This window comes from Leiobunum rupestre, chromosome 1, assembly GCF_980474605.1.
Source record: "Leiobunum rupestre chromosome 1, qqLeiRupe1.1.hap1, whole genome shotgun sequence".
NCBI lineage: Eukaryota > Metazoa > Arthropoda > Arachnida > Opiliones > Sclerosomatidae > Leiobunum > Leiobunum rupestre.
The window spans coordinates 73213405-73234909 of record NC_143384.1 but is presented as its reverse complement, the minus strand read 5'-3'; the positions used below and the strand labels follow the sequence as shown (position 1 = coordinate 73234909).

The following is a 21505-nucleotide window of genomic DNA, read 5'->3' as shown; positions in this document are numbered from 1 at the left end:
AATGCTTATTCTGGCGTATAACTCTGACGGCTTTAGCCCCGCCTACGAGAGAAAATACGCTCTCTGCGCGCGCTCCCCTCTCACGTTGTTGTTTGCTAATTTAACATAGTGACGTCAAAAACACCGTCAGCCACATCGAGACGAAAATCTGCCGCGATAAGCATTCCAAGTAGAGGTATGGATTCCTGGTTATGATTGTATAGTAGAAAAATGGAAAAATATCTTCGATCAGAGATGGTTAATCTTCCCCATTTGCCATAGGCGTAAAGTATTTTCTCAACAAATCGAAGGCGCGAATGAGATGAAATTAGAAAGTAGGTTGATAACTCAGATTTAACCGGAACTGGAAACCACGAAGGGAAGTTGAGAACTGTCATGCGAGGCTCTTTTTATGACATAAACCATAATCACTTTACCAGCTATACGTTAACATACGCATTTTGTTCAGTTTCCTTTAGAACTAAATATTTTCCCGATTTCAACGAAATCAAAACGGATGAAGGCACTGAGTCATAGTTAAGATTTTTATTATCAAAGACAAACTCTGTTTAGCGTCTTCAAAAAGTACTAAACGTCTTGAAAATTTGACGTTTTTAACGCTCTCTTGAATAATTTGAAATCCGGTCGTAAATATTAAGTTTGGAAGAATTTTTCCTAACTTTAAAGAATTGTAAGTAGCTGGGAATTTGTTTAACTTCATTTTGGGAAATTTTCAATTGCTTTCTTGTAATACTAAGTCTTCTTTCTTGAAAAAAACTCCTTTGACTTAAAATCTTCGTGAAATTATCCTTAAAATGCAGTTGAATTTCTCCATCACGCCATCAAATCGTCCAAATTATGCGCCAGAACCTTTTATGTCATAAATAGGGCCATGTGCTTTGCGTTTAAGATGTATTTTTTCTCTCTGCCGTATCATATTTGAAGACTGAACCAAAAAAAATAGGTCTGGCAAGCGGAAGCGAGTTAATCCACCGTGGTTTCAAGCTCCTCCGGACCTCGAACTAGCTCCCAAATGGGTTTTATTTACGATACCGGGCGTCAAATTGAGAAGGAAGTGTGAAACCCAAGTGGATAGAATCACCCCCGAAAAAAAAAACAAATGTTGTAATCTTAAACCACCGAAGCCCAGGGTTTTATTATTTGGCAATGGCTATATTTTTTAACGATTTTTCCAGCCGCGATGGGCCCAAGATCAACCCCCTTGAACCCCCTCTCGCAACCCAAAAGTTCAATTAGGCAGAACAACAAGAAGATTTTTTTTGTGTGGGATGTAGAATGCAGTTATACCATAAGTTTATAATATACTAGCTCCCTATAAGTTAGAATCGTACATAGGCCGTGCGTTAACGGCGATTTCTGCCAAGACGTCGAAGTAACCGCGTGTCGCCATCTGATGGCGAAAAATTCAAATATGAGCGTGCCTGTGAAATCCGGTTTCGCTGTTCTACGTTTCAGAAACGCATTATTTCGATATAAATTTATTTTGGTAATTCTTATGAAAAATAACAATACTTCAGTATTTAGGTAACTGAAAATTAATTTTTAGGGGTTTCTTTTAGTCCGTTTTCTAAATATGACAACGACTGTCGCCAAAATTTAGTAAATCTCAGAATAATTTGACATAATGCGTTTTATACGTTTATATTTGGCTAAACCTCGTGGCAGAAACGCATTATGTGGTATAATAATACCAAGAATGTATTTATTTATACTCAGGGAGAATGAATATGTCGAGATTATTTTTAGCGTTTCTCCAATTCCACCCGTTGGGGCCCCCGGTATGCTCCTCCGCTTTAATAAAATCAAATAATACTGCAAATCTCATTGGTTCTTAAAAATTACGTTTTTCGACGCGATTAACGCTGCAGCGAGGACGCAAAAAATAAGACCGCCTCCTTTCCCCCCCCCCCCCCCTTAGCGTGTCCGTCGATAGTCTCGACATATTCATTCTCCCTGAGTATAAATAAATACATTCTTGATAATACTGAATGAATTAGAGCAGACGAAATTATACGAAATGAAGACTCTAATTATCGGTTAATAACGACATAATAGGTGTTTTTTCGCCTGTCCGGGGACAAAAAGTGTAAACTTTTTAGCCTAAGACTTTTTATTCGCCTGTTCTCGGGGTAAAATTTACCCTGCCCCGAATTTTGTTCGCTTGTTCCAGAGCTCGAAGGTTACACTTTTTACTCCTCCTCGAAAGGAGGTGTAGAGGAAGTAATCTAGCTTTGTCGTCTGCTTAAATTTCGTTTCAGGAAAACATGACGGGCAAGCTTTTTATAAATAACCTTTAACCTTTAACTACTTTCTTCTTACTCCAACTCGTTTTTTTCGTCAAGACAGAATTGAAGTAAAATGACGTCATATGGCTACACTTTTTAACCTGCTCAAAAAACCCAGAACAGGCGGGGAAAAACACCTAATGCGTTTCTGCAAATTTCCGACGGTACTTAATGCGTTTCTGCGGAGTATTTTCGAAACTTTTCGATTTCAATGCGTTATTGTATCTCGGAAAAAAAAACGGACTTCAAATTTAAAATCAGCGCCCTAAAATTAGTACGTGGAGCATTCAAACTCAAAAAGTCAAAAATGGTCGATAATGCGTTTCTGAAACGTAGGGCAGTTCGTTCGTTTCAACATGGCCCAAGAATCTAAGGGGACTTACAATTACGATAAATTTCAGGCTTTTCGCTTTTGCTTTTTTGACGCGATTTTATTTCAAAATAAGCGTATATCAAATCCATTTAGATATCTGCTTCTCGTGACAAAAAAGCCGATAGCGAAGCTTCTCGTGGTTAGTTTTGAGGCGAAAGCATAATTTTTTAAAGAAAAATTCGTGATTGAAAACGGGGCTTTACTGTTCAGGCTTTAAAAAGAACGGGTTATTAAAAATACTGGAAATAGGAAAATCACGGTTAATTTTAGTTTAATGTGGACAAACTAAGCGTTGCTAAAGTCGATTTCCGGCGTACTTTCGTAGAGAAGCTGGAGCATTCACGTTCAATTTTGGCAAAATGGCGCCGTTGTTGTCTGCTAAATGATTAGGCTTAGTAAGTTTTCGACCTTTTATTTTTGAAATTGGTTCTTTAACAGTTTAAGTAGTGGTAATTAACCATTGGGTTAAGTCAAAATAACCAGTAAGCCGCGTATGGCTGAGGTTTTTTTTTATCAAATTCACTGTAAACCATTTCATTTCTTAACTTAAAAAATTTCATGAACTAATTAGCCTAAGAATGGCTTAATAATTTATTCTTGATCCATGTACACAGATATATTGCTATCTATGAATTCATAGAAATATAGTATTCAATATTTAGAGCGGAACATGTACTTGCTTAACAATATCGTACCATAAATGTGACACTTCCTATTCTTCACATGCAAAAGTTTTACTGAAAGCTAATCACAAGACAGACTGCATTACGGGCTTCGTCGCAGATTTGCGTCCGCTTGCTAACGCGGCACACGTAACCTTTGAAAGCCCCTCGCTAGGGGGATATTTTCTTCTTGTGATGACGTAACTCTCAGTAAAATATTAGTGACAAATCTATAGAATAATATTATAGACTTATAGTTTTCTGTATATAAATATTTGAATTAAAAATAATGGCCTATGCCCCACAGGAATTTTTTCCGATCACCGCCGCTGAATACTTATGGTTATTAAGTTACTTAAGGATACACCAATTTCTCAGTAACACTACACCAATTTCTCAGTAACACTACGCTACTAACACTTTTCAACTAAACAATGCATTTATATTGAAATATTCTGCGTCGCAATAACACGACAATTGTTTACACGAGGGCAAACAATTTGACTTCCTACAATGGAATTATTCGCATTTTATTATCCTTTGCTGCAACTTAGGTTTAGCCCTTCAAAATTATTAATCTGCTATTCCAATAATAGCAAAAGTGACATTGTAATTATGTAACTTTGGATAATTGCAATATTTGATATTAAGCAGACGACGGGTCAAATGTTTCTAAGTGACGTTACGGAATAGCGTAATTTAATTGGTTGAACTTCAAATAGTTTTTTATCTCTAACAAATTAAAATACGAAATACTGAATATGTATTTAAAATAAAATACGAAATACTGAATATGTATTTAAAATAAAATACGAAATACTGAATATGTATTTAAAATAAAATACGAAATACTGAATATGTATTTAAAATAAAATACGAAATACTGAATATGTATTTAAAATAAAATACGAAATACTGAATATGTATTTAAAATAAAATACGAAATACTGAATATGTATTTAAAATAAAATACGAAATACTGAATATGTATTTAAAATAAAATACGAAATACTGAATATGTATTTAATATTCAAGTATTTAAAATAAAATACGAAATAGTGAATATGTATTTAATATTCAAGTATTTAAAATAAAATACGAAATACTGAATATGTATTTAAAATAAAATACGAAATACTGAATATGTATTTAAAATAAAATACGAAATACTGAATATGTATTTAAAATAAAATACGAAATACTGAATATGTATTTAAAATAAAATACGAAATACTGAATATGTATTTAAAATAAAATACGAAATACTGAATATGTATTTAATATTCAAGTATTTAAAATAAAATACGAAATACTGAATATGTATTTAATATTCAAGTATTTAAAATAAAATACGAAATACTGAATATGTATTTAAAATAAAATACGAAATACTGAATATGTATTTAAAATAAAATACGAAATACTGAATATGTATTTAAAATAAAATACGAAATACTGAATATGTATTTAAAATAAAATACGAAATACTGAATATGTATTTAAAATAAAATACGAAATACTGAATATGTATTTAATATTCAAGTATTTAAAATAAAATACGAAATACTGAATATGTATTTAAAATAAAATACGAAATACTGAATATGTATTTAAAATAAAATACGAAATACTGAATATGTATTTAATATTCAAGTATTTAAAATAAAATACGAAATACTGAATATGTATTTAATATTCAAGTATTTAAAATAAAATACGAAATACTGAATATGTATTTAATATTCAAGTATTTAAAATAAAATACGAAATACTGAATATGTATTTAATATTCAAGTATTTAAAATAAAATACGAAATACTGAATATGTATTTAATATTCAAGTATTTAAAATAAAATACGAAATACTGAATATGTATTTAATATTCAAGTATTTAAAATAAAATACGAAATACTGAATATGTATTTAATCTTCAAGTATTTAAAATAAAATACGAAATACTGAATATGTATTTAATATTCAAGTATTTAAAATAAAATACGAAATACTGAATATGTATTTAATATTCAAGTATTTAAAATAAAATACGAAATACTGAATATGTATTTAATCTTCAAGTATTTAAAATAAAATACGAAATACTGAATATGTATTTAATCTTCAAGTATTTAAAATAAAATACGAAATACTGAATATGTATTTAATATTCAAGTATTTAAAATAAAATACGAAATACTGAATATGTATTTAAAATAAAATACGAAATACTGAATATGTATTTAAAATAAAATACGAAATACTGAATATGTATTTAAAATAAAATACGAAATACTGAATATGTATTTAAAATAAAATACGAAATACTGAATATGTATTTAAAATAAAATACGAAATACTGAATATGTATTTAAAATAAAATACGAAATACTGAATATGTATTTAAAATAAAATACGAAATACTGAATATGTATTTAAAATAAAATACGAAATACTGAATATGTATTTAATATTCAAGTATTTAAAATAAAATACGAAATACTGAATATGTATTTAATATTCAAGTATTTAAAATAAAATACGAAATACTGAATATGTATTTAATATTCAAGTATTTAAAATAAAATACGAAATACTGAATATGTATTTAATATTCAAGTATTTAAAATAAAATACGAAATACTGAATATGTATTTAATATTCAAGTATTTAAAATAAAATACGAAATACTGAATATGTATTTAATATTCAAGTATTTAAAATAAAATACGAAATACTGAATATGTATTTAAAATACAAGTATTTTAAATACTTTATTTCATTGAAGCGTCTATTCCACCTAGTTATAAATAAATATATTGTTGGCTAGAATATTATAGCTACCACGGGACAAGAAATAAAATGCCTCCAAAATGTCCGCCATGACCAAAAAACTACAAAGTACTGTAAGCATTTGAGGACAACGGTTCACTGTCTCATCGTTTGAGGTTAAAACTAAAATGCAGCTTTTGAATAAACATCTATCTTGAATCACTGATTTAGTGACTTTCTATGACTATAGCCATTCTTTAAATCTATCGTACCCTGGTTTTTCTAAAATGTCCCCGCGTTCCTTATTCTGGCCCTTGTCAAATTCAATCTGTCCCCGTGGCCCCTCCCCCTGTGTGCCATTGAAAACGTCAATAACAAACTCCCAGTACTCGTTATCAATTACAATTAATCCATTGTTGTCGCGTTTAGACTTCGTAGACTCCTATTCAATACGTCTATTTTTTCCCTCCATTTACATCGCGTACACAAAACATTCCGCTAAGTAAGTTCCTCTTAAAGACGAGGGTTGCGGGCGTGGGAGACGTCGGCATCCAAAGACGCTCTGAATGAATGTCAGTTTTCCGACTCTGTTCTGTTTCAAAAGACCGCGGCCAAAGACGAGTGTGCGGGGCCAAAAAACAGATAGTAGGGGAAGTCTGATTTCAATTACCCCTCTGTGAGACCTAATAGTCGTGTCTCAACACCGCGAAACTTTCTTTAAAAGAGGCTTCGAACTTAAAAGATAAACGCGTCCAAATGTTCCCCATCCTAAGCCTTAGTCTTTCACAGTTCAATTGAACCGAGGCTTAGGGTGCCTCAGTCTCGAATTTCATTAGAAAACAGTTGGAAGGGGTTTTTTTCCCGAGCCTGCCTTAGCTAGGGGCACCGAACAATTTTGGGGCCTCAGCTTGTTAGTTTCGGTTTCATTTTGCGTGGGAACGGTCGTACAAAGGCTTAATTTACAGCGTTACATCTGTTAGTTTTTGCGCGTGTAATTTTTTTTCTACAGGGTCTTCTTTATTTTGATCCGGTAGCATCTCTTAATGAAGATTGATATCATTTAAATCTCAGTAGTTTGGTGACTCCGTCTTATTCAATTCACAGGGGTCGCCGCTATTAATTAGGGTCAGTTATTACCCCATGTTTTCCACGTAATTACAGGGTAGGACCAAATATCCTCCCTCTTTTGCTCGTATAAACATTTCTATTAATGAATGTTTTGACATGGATTTTCTGGGAGTTCCTTAAGCCTTTGTCGGTTCTTAAGCTTGTTCTAACTGATGTGGTGGTCAGTTAAATCTTGGATAAATAATAGTAGTTCCTACCTGGATATATCACTAGCGTTCCGCGTGCATTTCCTAAGTTTTTGTTACGGGTTTTGCCTTGTAGAAGGCTAGGTGTTACGGGAGTTTCGGAAATACTCCGTTAACTTCGCCGAAGCGGCGCTGCTACCGCAAAAGCCATTTGCTTGTCAGGTTTTTTCCAAGTGATACATCCAGGTAGGAACTACTATTATTAATCCAAGGTTAAATCTATGTCAGGCGAATAAAGCGTTTTATGGTAAAAAGAGTACACTTTTAGTCCGAGAACAGGCGAAAATAAACCACCTTTTTATATTCCCACAGCCAGCAATCTGATTCATAGTCCTAAGAAACCGATCTTAACCAATCTGCTATAGTTCATCCATGGATTAAATAAGGTTATTTAATCCATGGTTCATCACACCAGATTCAGAATCCGACTTATACGTTTAGAATATATTTTAACTTTGTGGAAAACAAATTAAAATAAACAGAATTCAAAATTTTAAAATTAATTTAATAGTCGGTTAAGATAACTGACAGGTATCTGAAATCCTCTCACCTGTCTGTCGGTTTAAAATGAATTCAGATTTGATTCGGGCTTAAACTATCTGATCTTAATTTTGACCACTATCATCAACTGATCTGATTTGCATTTTGTCCACTATCAACTGATCTGATTTGCATTTTGTCCACTATCAACTGATCTGATTTGCATTTTGTCCACTATCAACTGATCTGATTTGCATTTTGACACCTATCAACTGATCTGATTTGCATTTTGACCACTATCAACTGATCTGATTTGCATTTTGACCACTATCAACTGATCTGATTTGCATTTTGACCACTATCAACTGATCTGATTTGCATTTTGACAACTATCAACTGATCTGATTTGCATTTTGACCACTATCAACTGATCTGATTTGCATTTTGTCCACTATCAACTGATCTGATTTGCATTTTGACCACTATCAACTGATCTGATTTGCATTTTGACCACTATCAACTGATCTGATTTGCATTTTGACCACTATCAACTGATCTGATTTGCATTTTGACCACTATCAACTGATCTGATTTGCATTTTGACAACTATCAACTGATCTGATAATATCTGAGCGTAAATACGAATAAACTGATATCTGAACTTTAATCTAATCTTAAACCTCGGTTCACATAACGCAACTGTTATCTGAGAATCAGTTTGAAATGAAATCACTTAAGCCAATCAGGAGACAGGCGTTTGTCGTTGACTCGATCCACGAAACGTTTCGGAGATTGAGCATTTTAACTGGCCAAGAAAACTACTTGTAATTCTTAGAAAAATACCGGTACAAAAAAAATTTCATAAAATAATGTATTTGTTGTTAATATTTTTCCCACTTTCGTTCAATCGAAAAGATGAATTTTAAAATTTAACTATATAAATTTAGCTCTAAGCCAAGTTTAAAAACGTTTAAACCATTTTTGAGTGGTGTCGCGTGATCAACGTCATAATATGTAAGCCCCTCCCATCCTCGCAAAATGCCTAATGCAGTTTGATATTCATGGTTGAAATGAATACATTCAAGCTAACATGAACAAGAAAACGAATCTAAGGGAAAATGACCTTGAATTATGTTTGTCTACCCACCAATAAGATTACAATATTGACAGCTCTCTCTCATGACATTTTGTGGTTTTTTTTTGCGTTGAAGGTAAAATCTCTTTAATTAGTCGGCATATAAATTTGCGATTCTAAATATCAAGGCTTATATTATGCCTATAGTTAAATCGCGCCTGTATAAATGTTCCAACCTCAGTGCTTCGGTGTTTCAGGAGAAGTTGATTTACGTGGGTTTAATCTAAGCATAAGTAACATAATAACAATAAGTATGATACTCTCTTCAAGCTGTGACTTACCGTTTTGGATGACTACATTTTGATAAAAATTGTTGGATCTTAAAATTCATTTTGCGCGTGAAACTACACCGCCATGTTAGGGTATAAAAGCAGGTAAATAAGCCTGCTATACCTCATGATGTAAAGGTATAGTGCCGCGCGCAAAAACCTAATTTTGACATCGGTCAATTTAAGCCTAATATCGGAGAGCACGTTCTGGCGTCGCGAGGGGCTTTGGCTTTGTTTAGAAGCCCGCGTGCGAATCACGCGTGATAAAAAAACATGAGCTCGTGGCGCCGAGAAAAACTTTTTTAATTTTTATCATTTTAGCCTAATATTCCGCCTATCTATCGGCAACCAGATATTTCGGCTTACCGGAAGTCTCGCGTATTTTAGACACTAGAGGGATCTGTGCTGAGAAAACATCTTGATTACGCAATAACTATGAAAATCAGTTTGGTTGTAAATCTCATTAATTGTCATACTTATTGTTATTACGTTACTTATGCTAGAAGCGATATTGGTTTTCTAATAAAGCGCCTGCCCCATTGTTGAAATAGAAATGTATATATAATTATTCGCAATCGACCTTTATTGACAGTGTTTTTCTTATCTAAAAAGAGCCAAGCCCAACTTTCCAAAGATAAGAAGATATCATATCGGAACTTCCTCGTTTTAAAGGGGAACGGCCAAGCTTTTAAAAATATGGCCTTATTTCCGTAACAAAAGATTAACCAGACGTTTAATTTACTAACACGTACCTTTTTTGTCTTGAAAAAATAGCTTTTGGCCCAAAAAGTTGAAACGAAAAATAACGTCAGGTTTGAATTTTCGTCGCCATCTTAGGGGCTGCCGCCAGCGCCCCTAACCCCGTATGAGCGATTTGCGAACTATCTTAACTTTTAAAATCGCGCAATTTAGGCTTAGGTCTCTTATAACTGGAACGCGCCGCGAGTGCAAAACAAATTTTTTGCGTCTTCAGCAGCGCGCGCTTTTACGTTGTTTTTCTGTCTCACCGACTCCTCAGCAATTGTCGCGGCGGAAATTTCTTTATTTTATTCAAAATCAACCACTTAATATTTTTTGATGCGGTTTTTGCCATAAATTTTAGTTTTTAATGGGCTATAGGGCTATCTAACTGGTTCCTTCTTTAATTTCAGTAACGCGCAAGATGTCTGACGATGTGGAAGAGGAATTGGTGAGCGGCCGGAACATTTGGTACCCTCGTGGCGCTACCGTTTTCGCCGCCGTTTGCAGTCTGGTGTTCATAGTAGTGGGTCTTACCGGCAACTTGATCACCATGTTGGCTTTGGCCCGTTGCGCCAAGCTGCGTAACGCCACCACCGCCTTCGTCATCTCCCTGTGCACGGCGGACTTGCTGTTTTGCGCCATCAACTTACCATTGACAGCGTCCAGGTACATTCACGAGGAATGGTTGCTCGGGGACACCCTCTGCGAACTGTTTCCTTTCTTCTTCTACGGGAATGTGGCCGCTTCCTTGATGTCCATGACCGCCATTACCATTAACAGGTTAGGCTAGCTGCTTTTTCAGTCTCTACCGTGGGTACGTCAAGTTGATAAGGTTTCTTGCAAGAAATGTAAGATTTCTTGTGATCTCGTGAAGTTAGAGCGATTGACGTCAGAGATCTTGCAAGATTAGTAAGAACACTTTCTAGGTAGTTTTAAATAAGAATTAAAGATGGCGTCGAATGGCGGTGAATTATTTAACATAGACCTTAAAGACGATGATACGGGAATAATTTATAAATTTAAAGTTCCAGCCGAAGAATTTGAGCGAATTTTGAATTTTAAACATTTCGGCGTACTATTTATGAAATAGCATTTGATGACAAGGCTTAATGATATATATATTATTACTCTAGTGTCATTAAAATTCTTAAGCCTTGGCCTTATTTTGAGCTGCAACATGCATTATCAATAGCACTCTTGTTTGACCTAAATGTTTTACGAATAAATTCGTTAATAATTTCGATACTATTGAAATAAAAAGTATTTCAACGAAAGAATTAAACAACTCTTTACGTTTTCGTTGATTTTCATTCGTCAGCCGCCATTTTGTTTGGGACTTCGCGATCTTTTCAACTTGACGCAAAAATAGCGAAATCTTATAATAAGAATTTTTCTTGCTGGACTGTTTCTTATAATAAGGAAAATATCTTATCCACTTGATGTACCCCTACACGTTTTTTACTAATCTTAGGATCCATTTTTAGATACATCCTAATTAACCATTACCACTTGTACGACCGAATCTACCGGCGTCGTTACATCGCTCTGATGATCGCCTTGTACTGGGCTTTCAGTTTCTGTATTATGATTCCGCCCTTGTTGGGTGTCTGGGGAAAACTGGGATATCATCCTGGTACTTTCTCCTGCACCATTTTGGATCTGAACGGAAAATCACCCAAGAAGTTTCTCTTCGTTCTGGGATTCTTGTTGCCTTGCATCGTCATCATCGCCTCCTATTCGTGCATTTTCTACAAAGTGCATCGTTCCAGACGGGCCTTGGTGGCTCATTCCCCGCCAACTTCCCCAAATCCGGGCAATCTGAGCACCGGATCGGGGCTCAGAGGAGATGAATTGCGTTTAACTCGACTCATGCTGATCATCTTCTGCTCCTTCTTAATTTGTTTTCTACCATTGATGGTGGTTAACGTTTTTGATAGCAAGATCAGGTAAGCCTTGGCTTTTCTTTGGGAAAGTAGACTGGCTAAGCCTTAGTTATTTTTATTTTTACAGCTATCCAGTGATTCACGTGATCGCTTCGGTTTTTGCCTGGATGTCGTCCTGCATTAACCCTATCATCTACGCCGTCATAAACCGACAATACAGACAGGCTTACGTCAAACTGTTGTGTCCTGGTAGACGCAACACGTGCGTCACGACGACTAATAACAAGTCAAACGGTTCCTCTAAATCTGGTTCTGGTTCCTGTTGTACCGGCTCCGGAGCGTCCAAAACGATCGTTTTGGATATATTCTCGTTCGGCAAAGACAAAAATCCCGAAACTAAGACTCAGATTAACAACAAAGAGCTTCATCTTTTGGATGAAGTTGCCCTTTAAGGACCAAAGCGGAAATCATCTCTCATTCATTTCCGTGATCATCGAAATAATCATTTTAATCAATTTTTATCGTACCGTCGTACATCTCCGTTTTAAGTCATGTAAATATTTGATTCATTAATGTAATGTAATTCATCATGTCTAATTATTTGTTTTCACTAAGTACTAAGCCTTCGTAACAGAGCTTTTGAATCAATATATAACTTGAGTGATACGAAAGCGAAAGTGTATTGGTTTTTTTGGTGTTTTTATCAATTTTATTGTACTTTTTTAAATGAAAATAAATTTTTCACTACAATTCTTAATTTCCGTTGGGAATTCGTATTTATTCCGTTTGGAAATGCATTTTCAGGACAAAATAGAAGTGACTCTTCTAAATGGTAGTTCAAATTTCGCGGTAAAAAGAAAATGTTGAATAAAAATCCGTAAACGCTGCCATCTATCGGCAAAATATTTTAATGCTTTGGCAAGCTGCATAACAAAAGTTCATAGTGAGGAGTTTAACGCTTCCAAACGTAAAATTGAAACATATTAATTTACTCTGTTTTAAACAGGGTTTTCTCGTTGCATTAGCAAAAGTTAGGTAAATTAATTTTAATGAATTGATTATGGCGGTTGATTCTACTCAGGAATGGGATTCTGACCGTTTGGACGAAGGAGCTGTCAGTGAGTGCTTAAGCCTTGATTTCAAAGAAGTGGGCGGGTCTTTTCCTTTAAGCCCTTTGGCCCTTACTGAAAGCATGTTTGGCACCCTTTTTTTTTAAGAAATCGTCGGTGAAGTACAACTTAGAAAATATGGAAAATTTATGGAAGAATATGGTACCCAATTGCAAGGAATTGAGCAAGCTCTCGATGATGCTATCAGCGGTAACTGGGATATTACGTTGAATCCTATCGCTCTCCAAGTACTTCTTTGCAAATGGTTTTTAATATGTTGTGGAGACTAAGATAGATCAAAATTACAGTTTCTACCATACGAGAGAAGCGCAGTCGTTGAATTGGTATCAACAGATAATAAAGTATTGAACAAAGTCATCGCTGTTTTGGCAGTACTATGTTGTGAAATGAATGAACTGTGCTATGAAGCTAAGACTAAATATTACAATGCTTTATTGTTCTATGGAGAAGGAGGTAATTTGACTGTGGTATTGGTCTTAGTATGTGTAATATATTCCTTGTGCTTATTGATTTTAAAGAGCCTCTAGAAGGATTTCAAGAAGGAGATGCTCAGATGTACATAGGTCGCATAATTCCACTTATGCAAGAACTTTCTTGTTTCGTGACAAGGTGTAATTTGGTAGCCAAGAATGTAATTCATCAAATGTCAGCGTTACACAGTCCTGAAATGTCACTTATTGATGTCACTGATGTTCTCTTTCAGGTTAAAATAGCCTAAGCAATTATAAAAGAATCTTAAAAAATTTCTAAATATTTTTTTTTTGTTAACAGCCTGTCTTTGAACAACTTGGAAACATGATGGCTACGTTAGTAACTTTGGATGAAATTATAGAAACCCAGGCAACGTTAAGAGAGCACTGGACTCTGTATAAAAGAATGGTTAAATCCGTACATCACAATACTGGACGCTTCAATGTAACGTCAGAGAAGCTGCGTCACTTTGAAAACATGATTACCAAATTAGAACTGCAGCTTTTGGATGGAAGAATATTTTCAGTAAGATTGAAGATGGACCTCTCGCTTAAATGATTTATAACTAAATATAATTTACACAATTGGCTTAGAGTTGTGTGGAGCAAGGGTTCGATGAAGGTGTTGCTCTGGTTTCTAAAAATAGCATGTTTGCTGACGTATTGAACAATGTTATTAAAAGATGGATAGAAATAGTGGATTTGAAATTAGCTGAACCTCCTGAAGTAGAATCTCGTCGCAGTTTGATAGGAATTTGTTGCCTCTACATTTTACATTTTCACCTCTTTCGTACTATGGACAAGAAAATGTTTAAATATGTTTGGGATACGTGTAAAAAGGTCAGTTGCTTTGCATTATCATAGATTCCCTTTAACATTAAAATATTTTAAAGGTTCCTGCAATCCAATTAATCGGCAATGTATTATGGTTTGCTGATAATTTCCTCCTTCTGATGCTGCCGTTAATGGAGAAAGCTCTGGAAAAAAAGGCTGTAGAGTCTGTTAAAACTCAGAGGAGTAATTATTTACAACAGAAGATTCAAAATATTGCCAAGTAAGATGTGATTTGATTAATTTTATTTTTCTTTTTGGTGTTAATATGGGCTGCGTTCAGTAACTCTCAATGAAGTATCTGAAAAATTATTTTCGTTGAGACCGTTGCTAACGTGACATAGGATCTTGTTGAATGCTATGCTTGTTGTAAATTTGGTAAAATATCGTCTGTAACATCACTTGACTGTTGAGCAACGGAAAAACCTGCTCTTAAAGCCGATCACTTCGTTGCTCAACAGACGGGCAACATGACGTCAAAACTGGAAGTCAAAAAAACTTGTTCAGTAAAAAACCGCTGACCGTTGAGCTCAGCGCTAAGCTTTTTTAGAGTTACTGAACGCAGCCATGATTTATCATCTCTGTAGGGATGTTCAGAGTATGTACATTCAAGTTTCATCTTGGATGATTAAAATGGAATCACAGTTGAGCGATGGTGGAAAATTGATTGACGATCTTAACAGGAAATCTGCCCTTTTAATACAAGTAACGAATTCAGTCTTAGCTTTGAATGTTTAACTTGTGGTTTTATTTACTTTATTCATTTGTTTATTTTATAGGGCTTATCACTTGCTATGGCCTTAAGTGATCAATTGAAGCTAATTACTAATTTACACGTTACATTATCAAAGTCAATGATGAAGTCTACCGTACTGTCTCTCTGCCGTTTTATTGAAATACTTAAAGTAATAAATTTTATAACATGATATTTTATTTCGTTTTGTTCAATATCTTCATTATTCAGGCCATAGAAGGAACTTTCTTCCGTCATTCGGTGCAAATTCACGAATCTATCAATCATATTATTCAACATTTATGTTACATTGCTCTAACTAACGTTACTGTAGCCAAAGTATGAATGCTCAAGTTTGAATTTAATTGAACCATGCTGTTTCTAACAATGTTTAATTTTGTAGAAGCGTTTGATATCAGACAAGAAATACAGTGAAAGAAGATTAGATGTACTGTCAGCCTTAGTTTTGACAGAAAAATCGTTGAATGGACCTGGTATGAATTAGTTCTAGAATTTCTTATCTTTAGCTTAGGTCTGATTGCGAAGTCTATTCTTTTAGGCACTAAAGAAAGACGGCTTATTGCCCATCTTGCCCTGGCATTGGGTGTTCAAATGAAATCTCTAAAAGACGACGAACTTTTAACGTTGAACAAAGTTTTGAGGAAATTAGACCTGATTTGTGATTTACGTGAAAAGTAATTCATATTATACTCTAATTATATTACTACAATACTAAAGATGCCAATGTTTAGACTACAAGATGCCTGCGATTGCAGCTTCGTTTATTGGCATCGCGTAATATTTCCCACATACGTCAGTGATCTTTATGATAACTACTTGGATTGCCATAGAATTCATGTACGACTTTCGAAACAATAATAATTAAGTGAATTACTTTGAATAGAAAAATTATTATCTTTTCAGTACATGTTTGGTGCTTTACGTGACTGCGTTAATCCTATGAAAAGCACTAAGCATGAATTGTCGTCTCAAGTTCTTTTGGATAATTTTGATAAGGAAATATATGGAAAGTTGAAAGAGGTATTGTTAAAACATTATTTCTAACAATACTTACATTATTTGTTAATAATTTTAAATTGAAAATCTTAACATTTAATTACAGTTGATGCTTGACCGCCTCTGTCAAGACATTGAAACAGATTTGAGGCTACAAACACATACTCATTTACAACTGGAAGAACGTAATCCTTTCAAAGTCAACTCAAAGGATCTATCTCATTTTCTGATGATTAGGCCTATTAGATTCTTCGATAGACATATCAATATTAAAAGTAAAACAAAAATCAATTATTTTGGGCATTATTAAAGTTCAAATTAATCTTGGATTTTCTTTTTGTAGGCTACGTTGAACATTATCTGGAGAAGATATTCTACAATCTTACGACTGTAGCATTGCATGATTGGAAAACCTACGGAGAAATGAGAAGTTTGGCTAGACAAAAATACGGGCTCTTCACTGTTGAAGCTCATTTGCCCAGTCAAACTTTGGAACAGGTAAAAAATGGAAAAGTGTTCGTTAAATTTGTTCTTATTGTTAATTTTAAATGATTCTTCCAGGGTTTGGATGTTTTAGAGATTATGCGGAATATTCATGTCTTTGTCTCCAAGTATCTTTACAACTTGAATAACCAGATTTTCATCGAACATTCTAGTAACAATAAACATTTGAATACGATAAATATCCGGCATATTGCGAATTCCATCAGAACGCATGGAATTGGAATTATGAATACCACTGTCAACTTTACCTATCAGTTTTTGAGAAAGAAATTCTACATTTTTTCACAGTTTCTTTATGATGAACACATTAAGTCCAAGCTTATCAAAGTAAATGTTTCGCTTTTTAAGCTGTTATTTTAATTCTAATACCCTCTAAATTTTTTATTATAGGACTTAAGGTTTTTTAGAGAAAATAAGTCTTATCACGCAGAGAAAGTAAGTATTTGATTGCAATCCAAATAAAACCGACTAAACTTAAAAATTATTTTAGTTTCCATATGAACGAGCTGAAAAATTTAACAAAGGAATACGTAAATTAGGCTTAACGCCTGATGGATTGAGTTTTTTGGATCAATTTAGAATGTTAATCAGTCAAGTCGGTAAGAATAATTGAAATTTTTCATAATCTATTCGACCCTGATTTTTTTCTTTTCTAAAATTAGGTAATGCTCTGGGTTTTGTACGTATGATTCGTTCTGGAGGCTTGCACTGTTGCAGCAATGCTATTCGTTTTATTCCTGATTTGGATGATATCATCAACTTTGAAGAACTTTGTAAAGAAGAGAATCTGTCCACTGAATGTGTAGATGCTGCCAAAAAATTAGATTTGGTCATTGGAAACCTGACTAAGAATTTCTCAGAGGGAACGGAGTACTTCAAACTATTGCTAGATGTATTTTCTCCTGCATTCCGTGATCCCAAGAACATTCATTTAAGAAATTTCTTTGTAATTGTTCCACCTTTGACTGTTAATTTCATTGAACATTCCATAACTTGCAAAGAACTGTTGACTCGAAAGAACAAGCAAGGTGCTGCTTTTACAGACGATGGTTTTGCTATGGGTAAGGGAATATTATTAATATTTCCATCATATTAAACAAATTATATTTCATTTAGGAGTAGCTTATATATTGAAGTTGCTCGATCAGTATCAAGATTTTGATTCTCTACATTGGTTCCAATCCGTTAAGGAAAAATACCGAAAACAAAAAGTATGTCCGCGTGGGTTTTTGGGCCTGTATAGTATTTCATGTAAATTTAACAACTCTACTTTTAGGAAGAAGCGTTGAAACATCAAGAACAAGCTATTGGCAAAGAAGATGAAAAATTACAACAAACTATAACGTTAACTGTAAATCGATTGGAGCAATATCAACAGGTTAATATTTTGCAAAGGCTTCTCTCTATTAAGGATCAAGGCTCATTTAATTATTTCTAAAGGAATTTGACCTGCTGAATTACTCATTGAGTAGTGCTAGAATCTTTTTCCGGGCTGATTTAAGTGCTGCTGAGGAACGTGAACAGAAAGTAGATGGTAAAAACAAGTGTGCTTCACATTTTGTTAGAAATCCAAGTGTTAAAATGTTTATTTTCAGAAGGTGAAACCAAACCAATGGAAATTGCCTCATAATAAAATGTGACTGAAAATCATGTATACCGGTAATCATGAGATAATTTAATTTATAATACATGTAAATTACAAAATAGCGTGTAATATATTTTGTAAAAAAAACTTTATTACAAATTTATTTACAATTCAAGTTTAAAAACATTTCCTTAAAAATTAGAGAGTCACGATTAGAAAAAGTTTTATATTGGAAGACCTATGCTTTAATTTCTTGCAATGTGGGGTCTCTGGTTGGCTTGTACTTTAAAAGTTTTGCGTAACGCCTGAGGAGTCTCAACCAATAGCAAGAAACATTCTCCATTGTCAGATGATCCCAAATGAACTTGAACCCCCGTTCAGAGATTTCTTTGACTACTGAATCGTTCTCTTTTGCAAATAGTAGAAGCTCTTTCGCATTACTTAAATTATTTTCCACAGGAATGTAGTGTACCCAAGGTTTCATCGCTGGGTAAAAAAACTCCTCCCATTCACTCTGCACATTAAAAACTAGGGAATGGCAGAGAAAGAGGTGTTTGTAACGAAAACTCGCAGCAACACCGCGGAAGTTAAATAAGTATTTATAATGGCAGTGATCTTCTAGCAGGACTTCCTTAGCTGGTTCAGCTCCCAGAGTATCCTTTTCTGACTTCCAAGCTTGATTTTTGGTGTATTTAGCATCAACTAGGTCAGGTTCTTGCCTTGATAACAGAATTAAGGGATCTCGTTCAGAGCTGGTGCGAGAACCGCGGAAGAAAGCTACTCCATTCTTCTTTTCCCATGGCCATTTCTCAGCTTCCCTAATAGGTAAATACTAAATAGCTTAATATGAAGTTTTTTTTTTAACTTTTGCGTTTCTACTTGGTAATTTTGGTTCTTTGTAAGTCCCAGCGACCTAAACCAGTTGGGTATAGGCTTATAGCTGGGCCACCTTGCCAAAATGTCCAGGCTGGATATGTTATATCATAATAATCTGGAGTCTGTAAAAATTACATAATTTTTGGGCATTCTTTATAATTTCCTAGCAATAAAAGGCATTTTTACTTTGCTAAATGATAAAACTGGAAGGGGAGTATTATATTTGCTCATTTGAGGCCAATCTCTCGTGTTGATGATCATTTCCATATCAGGAAGTTTTTTAATTACTTCCAATAAGAAATGGTCAATTCCTGCACACCTATAAAATATTCGTAGATTAAGTAATGTTTTGGCTCTACGTCAAAAATTTAAAATACCGAAAAGGAAATAAACACTCCTTTTCCCTGTATAATTTGTGATTTATAATTTGATAATGAGTCCCACGATCTTTGGATGATTTTATATCGTTGATGGTAATGCCATCTTTTTGAAAAGGTACCAAATCGTCTTTGATCACTCTAAAATATTAGTAATGCCATTAAACTTGATTTCCTCATTTATATTTAACAATTTTCATACTGGACAAAACAAGCACATCCATCCTTACAGTGAGTGTAAGAGTCGACCGCATCATTGATTTTATTTATATAATATTGCCAGTTATTAGATTCTGTAATAAATTGGGTTTTTAAAACTCTGGGATAAGTGTTATGATGTAAAGTATAGGGATTAGGGTCTACCTTTTTCTAGGTATTTCGATTTTTCTTTGTGAGCATGGCTTTGGCATTGATCATTTAAGACATTGCAAGTGTCTTCGGTTTCAAAAGATTTTATAATTAAAAAAAGAACAGCAAATTTATAAATTAAAGACATTTTAAATTAAAATACTTCCTAAAATGTTAAACTCGTCTCGAATTTTTAAAATGGGGGTTAAAGGTTAATTAGTGGGGAGTTTAGACATTTGCTATTGGTGTAAATATTTTCTTTTTCTCCAGTTCTCTATTGTCATTGGTCGAAGTAATTTTATCTGTGACGTTTTCTACTTCTCGTCGTCTGCTAGCGGTATATTTTACCGCTCTAAAACTTTCATTTTTATTGTCCTTTCGGGCTAAATTTATATTTACCACTATTTGTGTATTAAATTTAAAAGATTTGAACATGTCGGTAAGTTGAGTTTTATTTTCTTAGTATGAACAAAATATTAAATACAAATAAAATTTGCTTTACCAAATTACAATGGCTTGTGCAAAACGTGGAAAGATAGGCTTAAAAATTAGCCTTGTCTGTGTTTTTTACTATGTTATTTTTCAGACTCTTCCCTTGAATCCCAAGCCTTTTTTAAACAGTTTAACTGGAAAACCAGTTATTGTAAAATTGAAGTGGGGCATGGAATATAAAGGATATTTAGTTTCTGTTGATGGATACATGAATTTACAGGTAATACATGTTGATGCAATTTCTTTGCTCTTGACAATGAAATTCATGAATTGATTGATATTATTTATTAAGTTGGCAAACACTGAAGAGTATATTGATAATAATTGCACTGGAAATTTGGGCGAAATGGTCATAAGATGTAACAACATTCTTTATGTAAGAGGCGTTGAAGAAGAGGAAGAAGATGGTGAAATGAAAGACTAAGTTTAGTATATAAAAATGTACATTCTTTATTTTTAATATTCCATCATGTATTGTTCATCTTCATCATTTTTGTGTTTTGTGAAATATCACTTAAGTAAAAAAAGTAAAAAAAATTGGTTTAAGTAAAGATCAATTTCTTCGAACATATAAGGACCAATATTGGGGTTATACTTAGTAAATTTGTAATGAGATCCATGTTACAATGGGACTGGTGATCCACCTGATAAATCTATATCCGCTATTTGATTTGCTAGGTAAACACCACAGGCGAAAAAGCCCCAACTCTTGATAATTTGCCTATGAATGATAAAACGTTTAAAAAATTAACTCTAAAATTGAGGGAAAATATCTCACCATTTAATAGGGTCTTGATATAAATCTTTAATTACGGCAATCATATTTTACTTTAAAGTATTTAAATTGCTTAGTGTAAAGATATATACGAGGCGAGGTTCAATCGTTCAAACTTTCTTGAGGGAAAGGTGTGTTTTAAGGCTTAAGAAAAGTTAGTGAATACGTCGCTCGATGGCGTGAAAAACAATAAAATGAAAAATGCGTTATCATCGTCTGCTTGGCTTTCAGAAAAAGGAAAGTGTATAAGCGCGATTGAGTTTATTGAAAACATATGTAAATAAATGTCTCAAGCGGCGGAACAAGAACCTTTTGAAGGAGATATCATTTTTTTGAAGGAGCTAGGGTCATTTGTATCTGGGAAATACTTAAGTTTAGTTTTGTTAAGTGTGGCATGTGATAGCTTTAAGGGTAGTGCTACCAAAAAACTCAAGTTGCATATGCAAAATGCATATTCTC

General features: G+C 33.9%; 4 protein-coding genes and 1 long non-coding RNA gene across 6 annotated transcripts; 3 read left to right on the top strand and 2 right to left on the bottom strand.

Annotated features, from left to right (window-relative positions):
- The first annotated feature begins 643 nt into the window (after positions 1 to 643).
- Positions 644 to 12624, top strand: LOC149966339 (protein trapped in endoderm-1-like). The gene is made up of 4 exons (XM_090171587.1): positions 644 to 670; positions 10436 to 10805; positions 11510 to 11971; positions 12036 to 12624. Exons 2-4 carry the CDS (start codon positions 10447 to 10449, stop codon positions 12358 to 12360), a joined length of 1146 nt encoding a protein of 381 aa, XP_090027713.1. The 5' UTR covers positions 644 to 670; positions 10436 to 10446; the 3' UTR covers positions 12361 to 12624.
- Positions 12625 to 12845: 221 nt separating this feature from the next.
- On the top strand, positions 12846 to 18309 carry LOC149966338 (WASH complex subunit 4-like). 2 transcript variants are annotated; one of them, XM_090152936.1, is made up of 24 exons: positions 12846 to 13026; positions 13126 to 13265; positions 13326 to 13491; positions 13557 to 13741; positions 13810 to 14034; positions 14103 to 14348; positions 14402 to 14562; positions 14927 to 15044; positions 15119 to 15244; positions 15304 to 15411; positions 15476 to 15566; positions 15632 to 15767; positions 15825 to 15930; positions 15997 to 16113; positions 16196 to 16364; positions 16433 to 16587; positions 16651 to 16920; positions 16984 to 17028; positions 17084 to 17192; positions 17256 to 17654; positions 17710 to 17804; positions 17870 to 17971; positions 18034 to 18127; positions 18192 to 18309. In XM_090152936.1, the coding sequence occupies exons 1-24, from the start codon at positions 12969 to 12971 to the stop codon at positions 18221 to 18223; spliced, it is 3453 nt and encodes a 1150-aa protein (XP_090009062.1). In that variant the 5' UTR covers positions 12846 to 12968; the 3' UTR covers positions 18224 to 18309. The 2 variants fall into 2 exon arrangements, with proteins under 2 accessions (XP_090009062.1, XP_090009053.1); XM_090152927.1 differs by having other exon boundaries at positions 18189 to 18309.
- LOC149966337 (O-glucosyltransferase rumi homolog) lies at positions 18290 to 19980 on the bottom strand. The gene is made up of 6 exons (XM_090152947.1): positions 19795 to 19980; positions 19634 to 19724; positions 19432 to 19572; positions 19241 to 19373; positions 19058 to 19176; positions 18290 to 18996 (listed from the first exon to the last, which is right to left on the bottom strand). Exons 1-6 carry the CDS (start codon positions 19925 to 19927, stop codon positions 18417 to 18419), a joined length of 1197 nt encoding a protein of 398 aa, XP_090009073.1. The 5' UTR covers positions 19928 to 19980; the 3' UTR covers positions 18290 to 18416.
- Positions 19981 to 20047: 67 nt separating this feature from the next.
- LOC149966336 (small nuclear ribonucleoprotein F) lies at positions 20048 to 20744 on the top strand. The gene is made up of 3 exons (XM_090152959.1): positions 20048 to 20218; positions 20366 to 20491; positions 20564 to 20744. The coding sequence occupies exons 1-3, from the start codon at positions 20213 to 20215 to the stop codon at positions 20693 to 20695; spliced, it is 264 nt and encodes an 87-aa protein (XP_090009085.1). The 5' UTR covers positions 20048 to 20212; the 3' UTR covers positions 20696 to 20744.
- LOC149966335 (uncharacterized) lies at positions 20697 to 21240 on the bottom strand. Its single transcript, XR_016472174.1, has 3 exons — positions 21050 to 21240; positions 20867 to 20992; positions 20697 to 20784 (listed from the first exon to the last, which is right to left on the bottom strand). It is a non-coding gene; the product is annotated as an uncharacterized LOC149966335 (long non-coding RNA).
- Between the last annotated feature and the right edge of the window lie 265 nt (positions 21241 to 21505).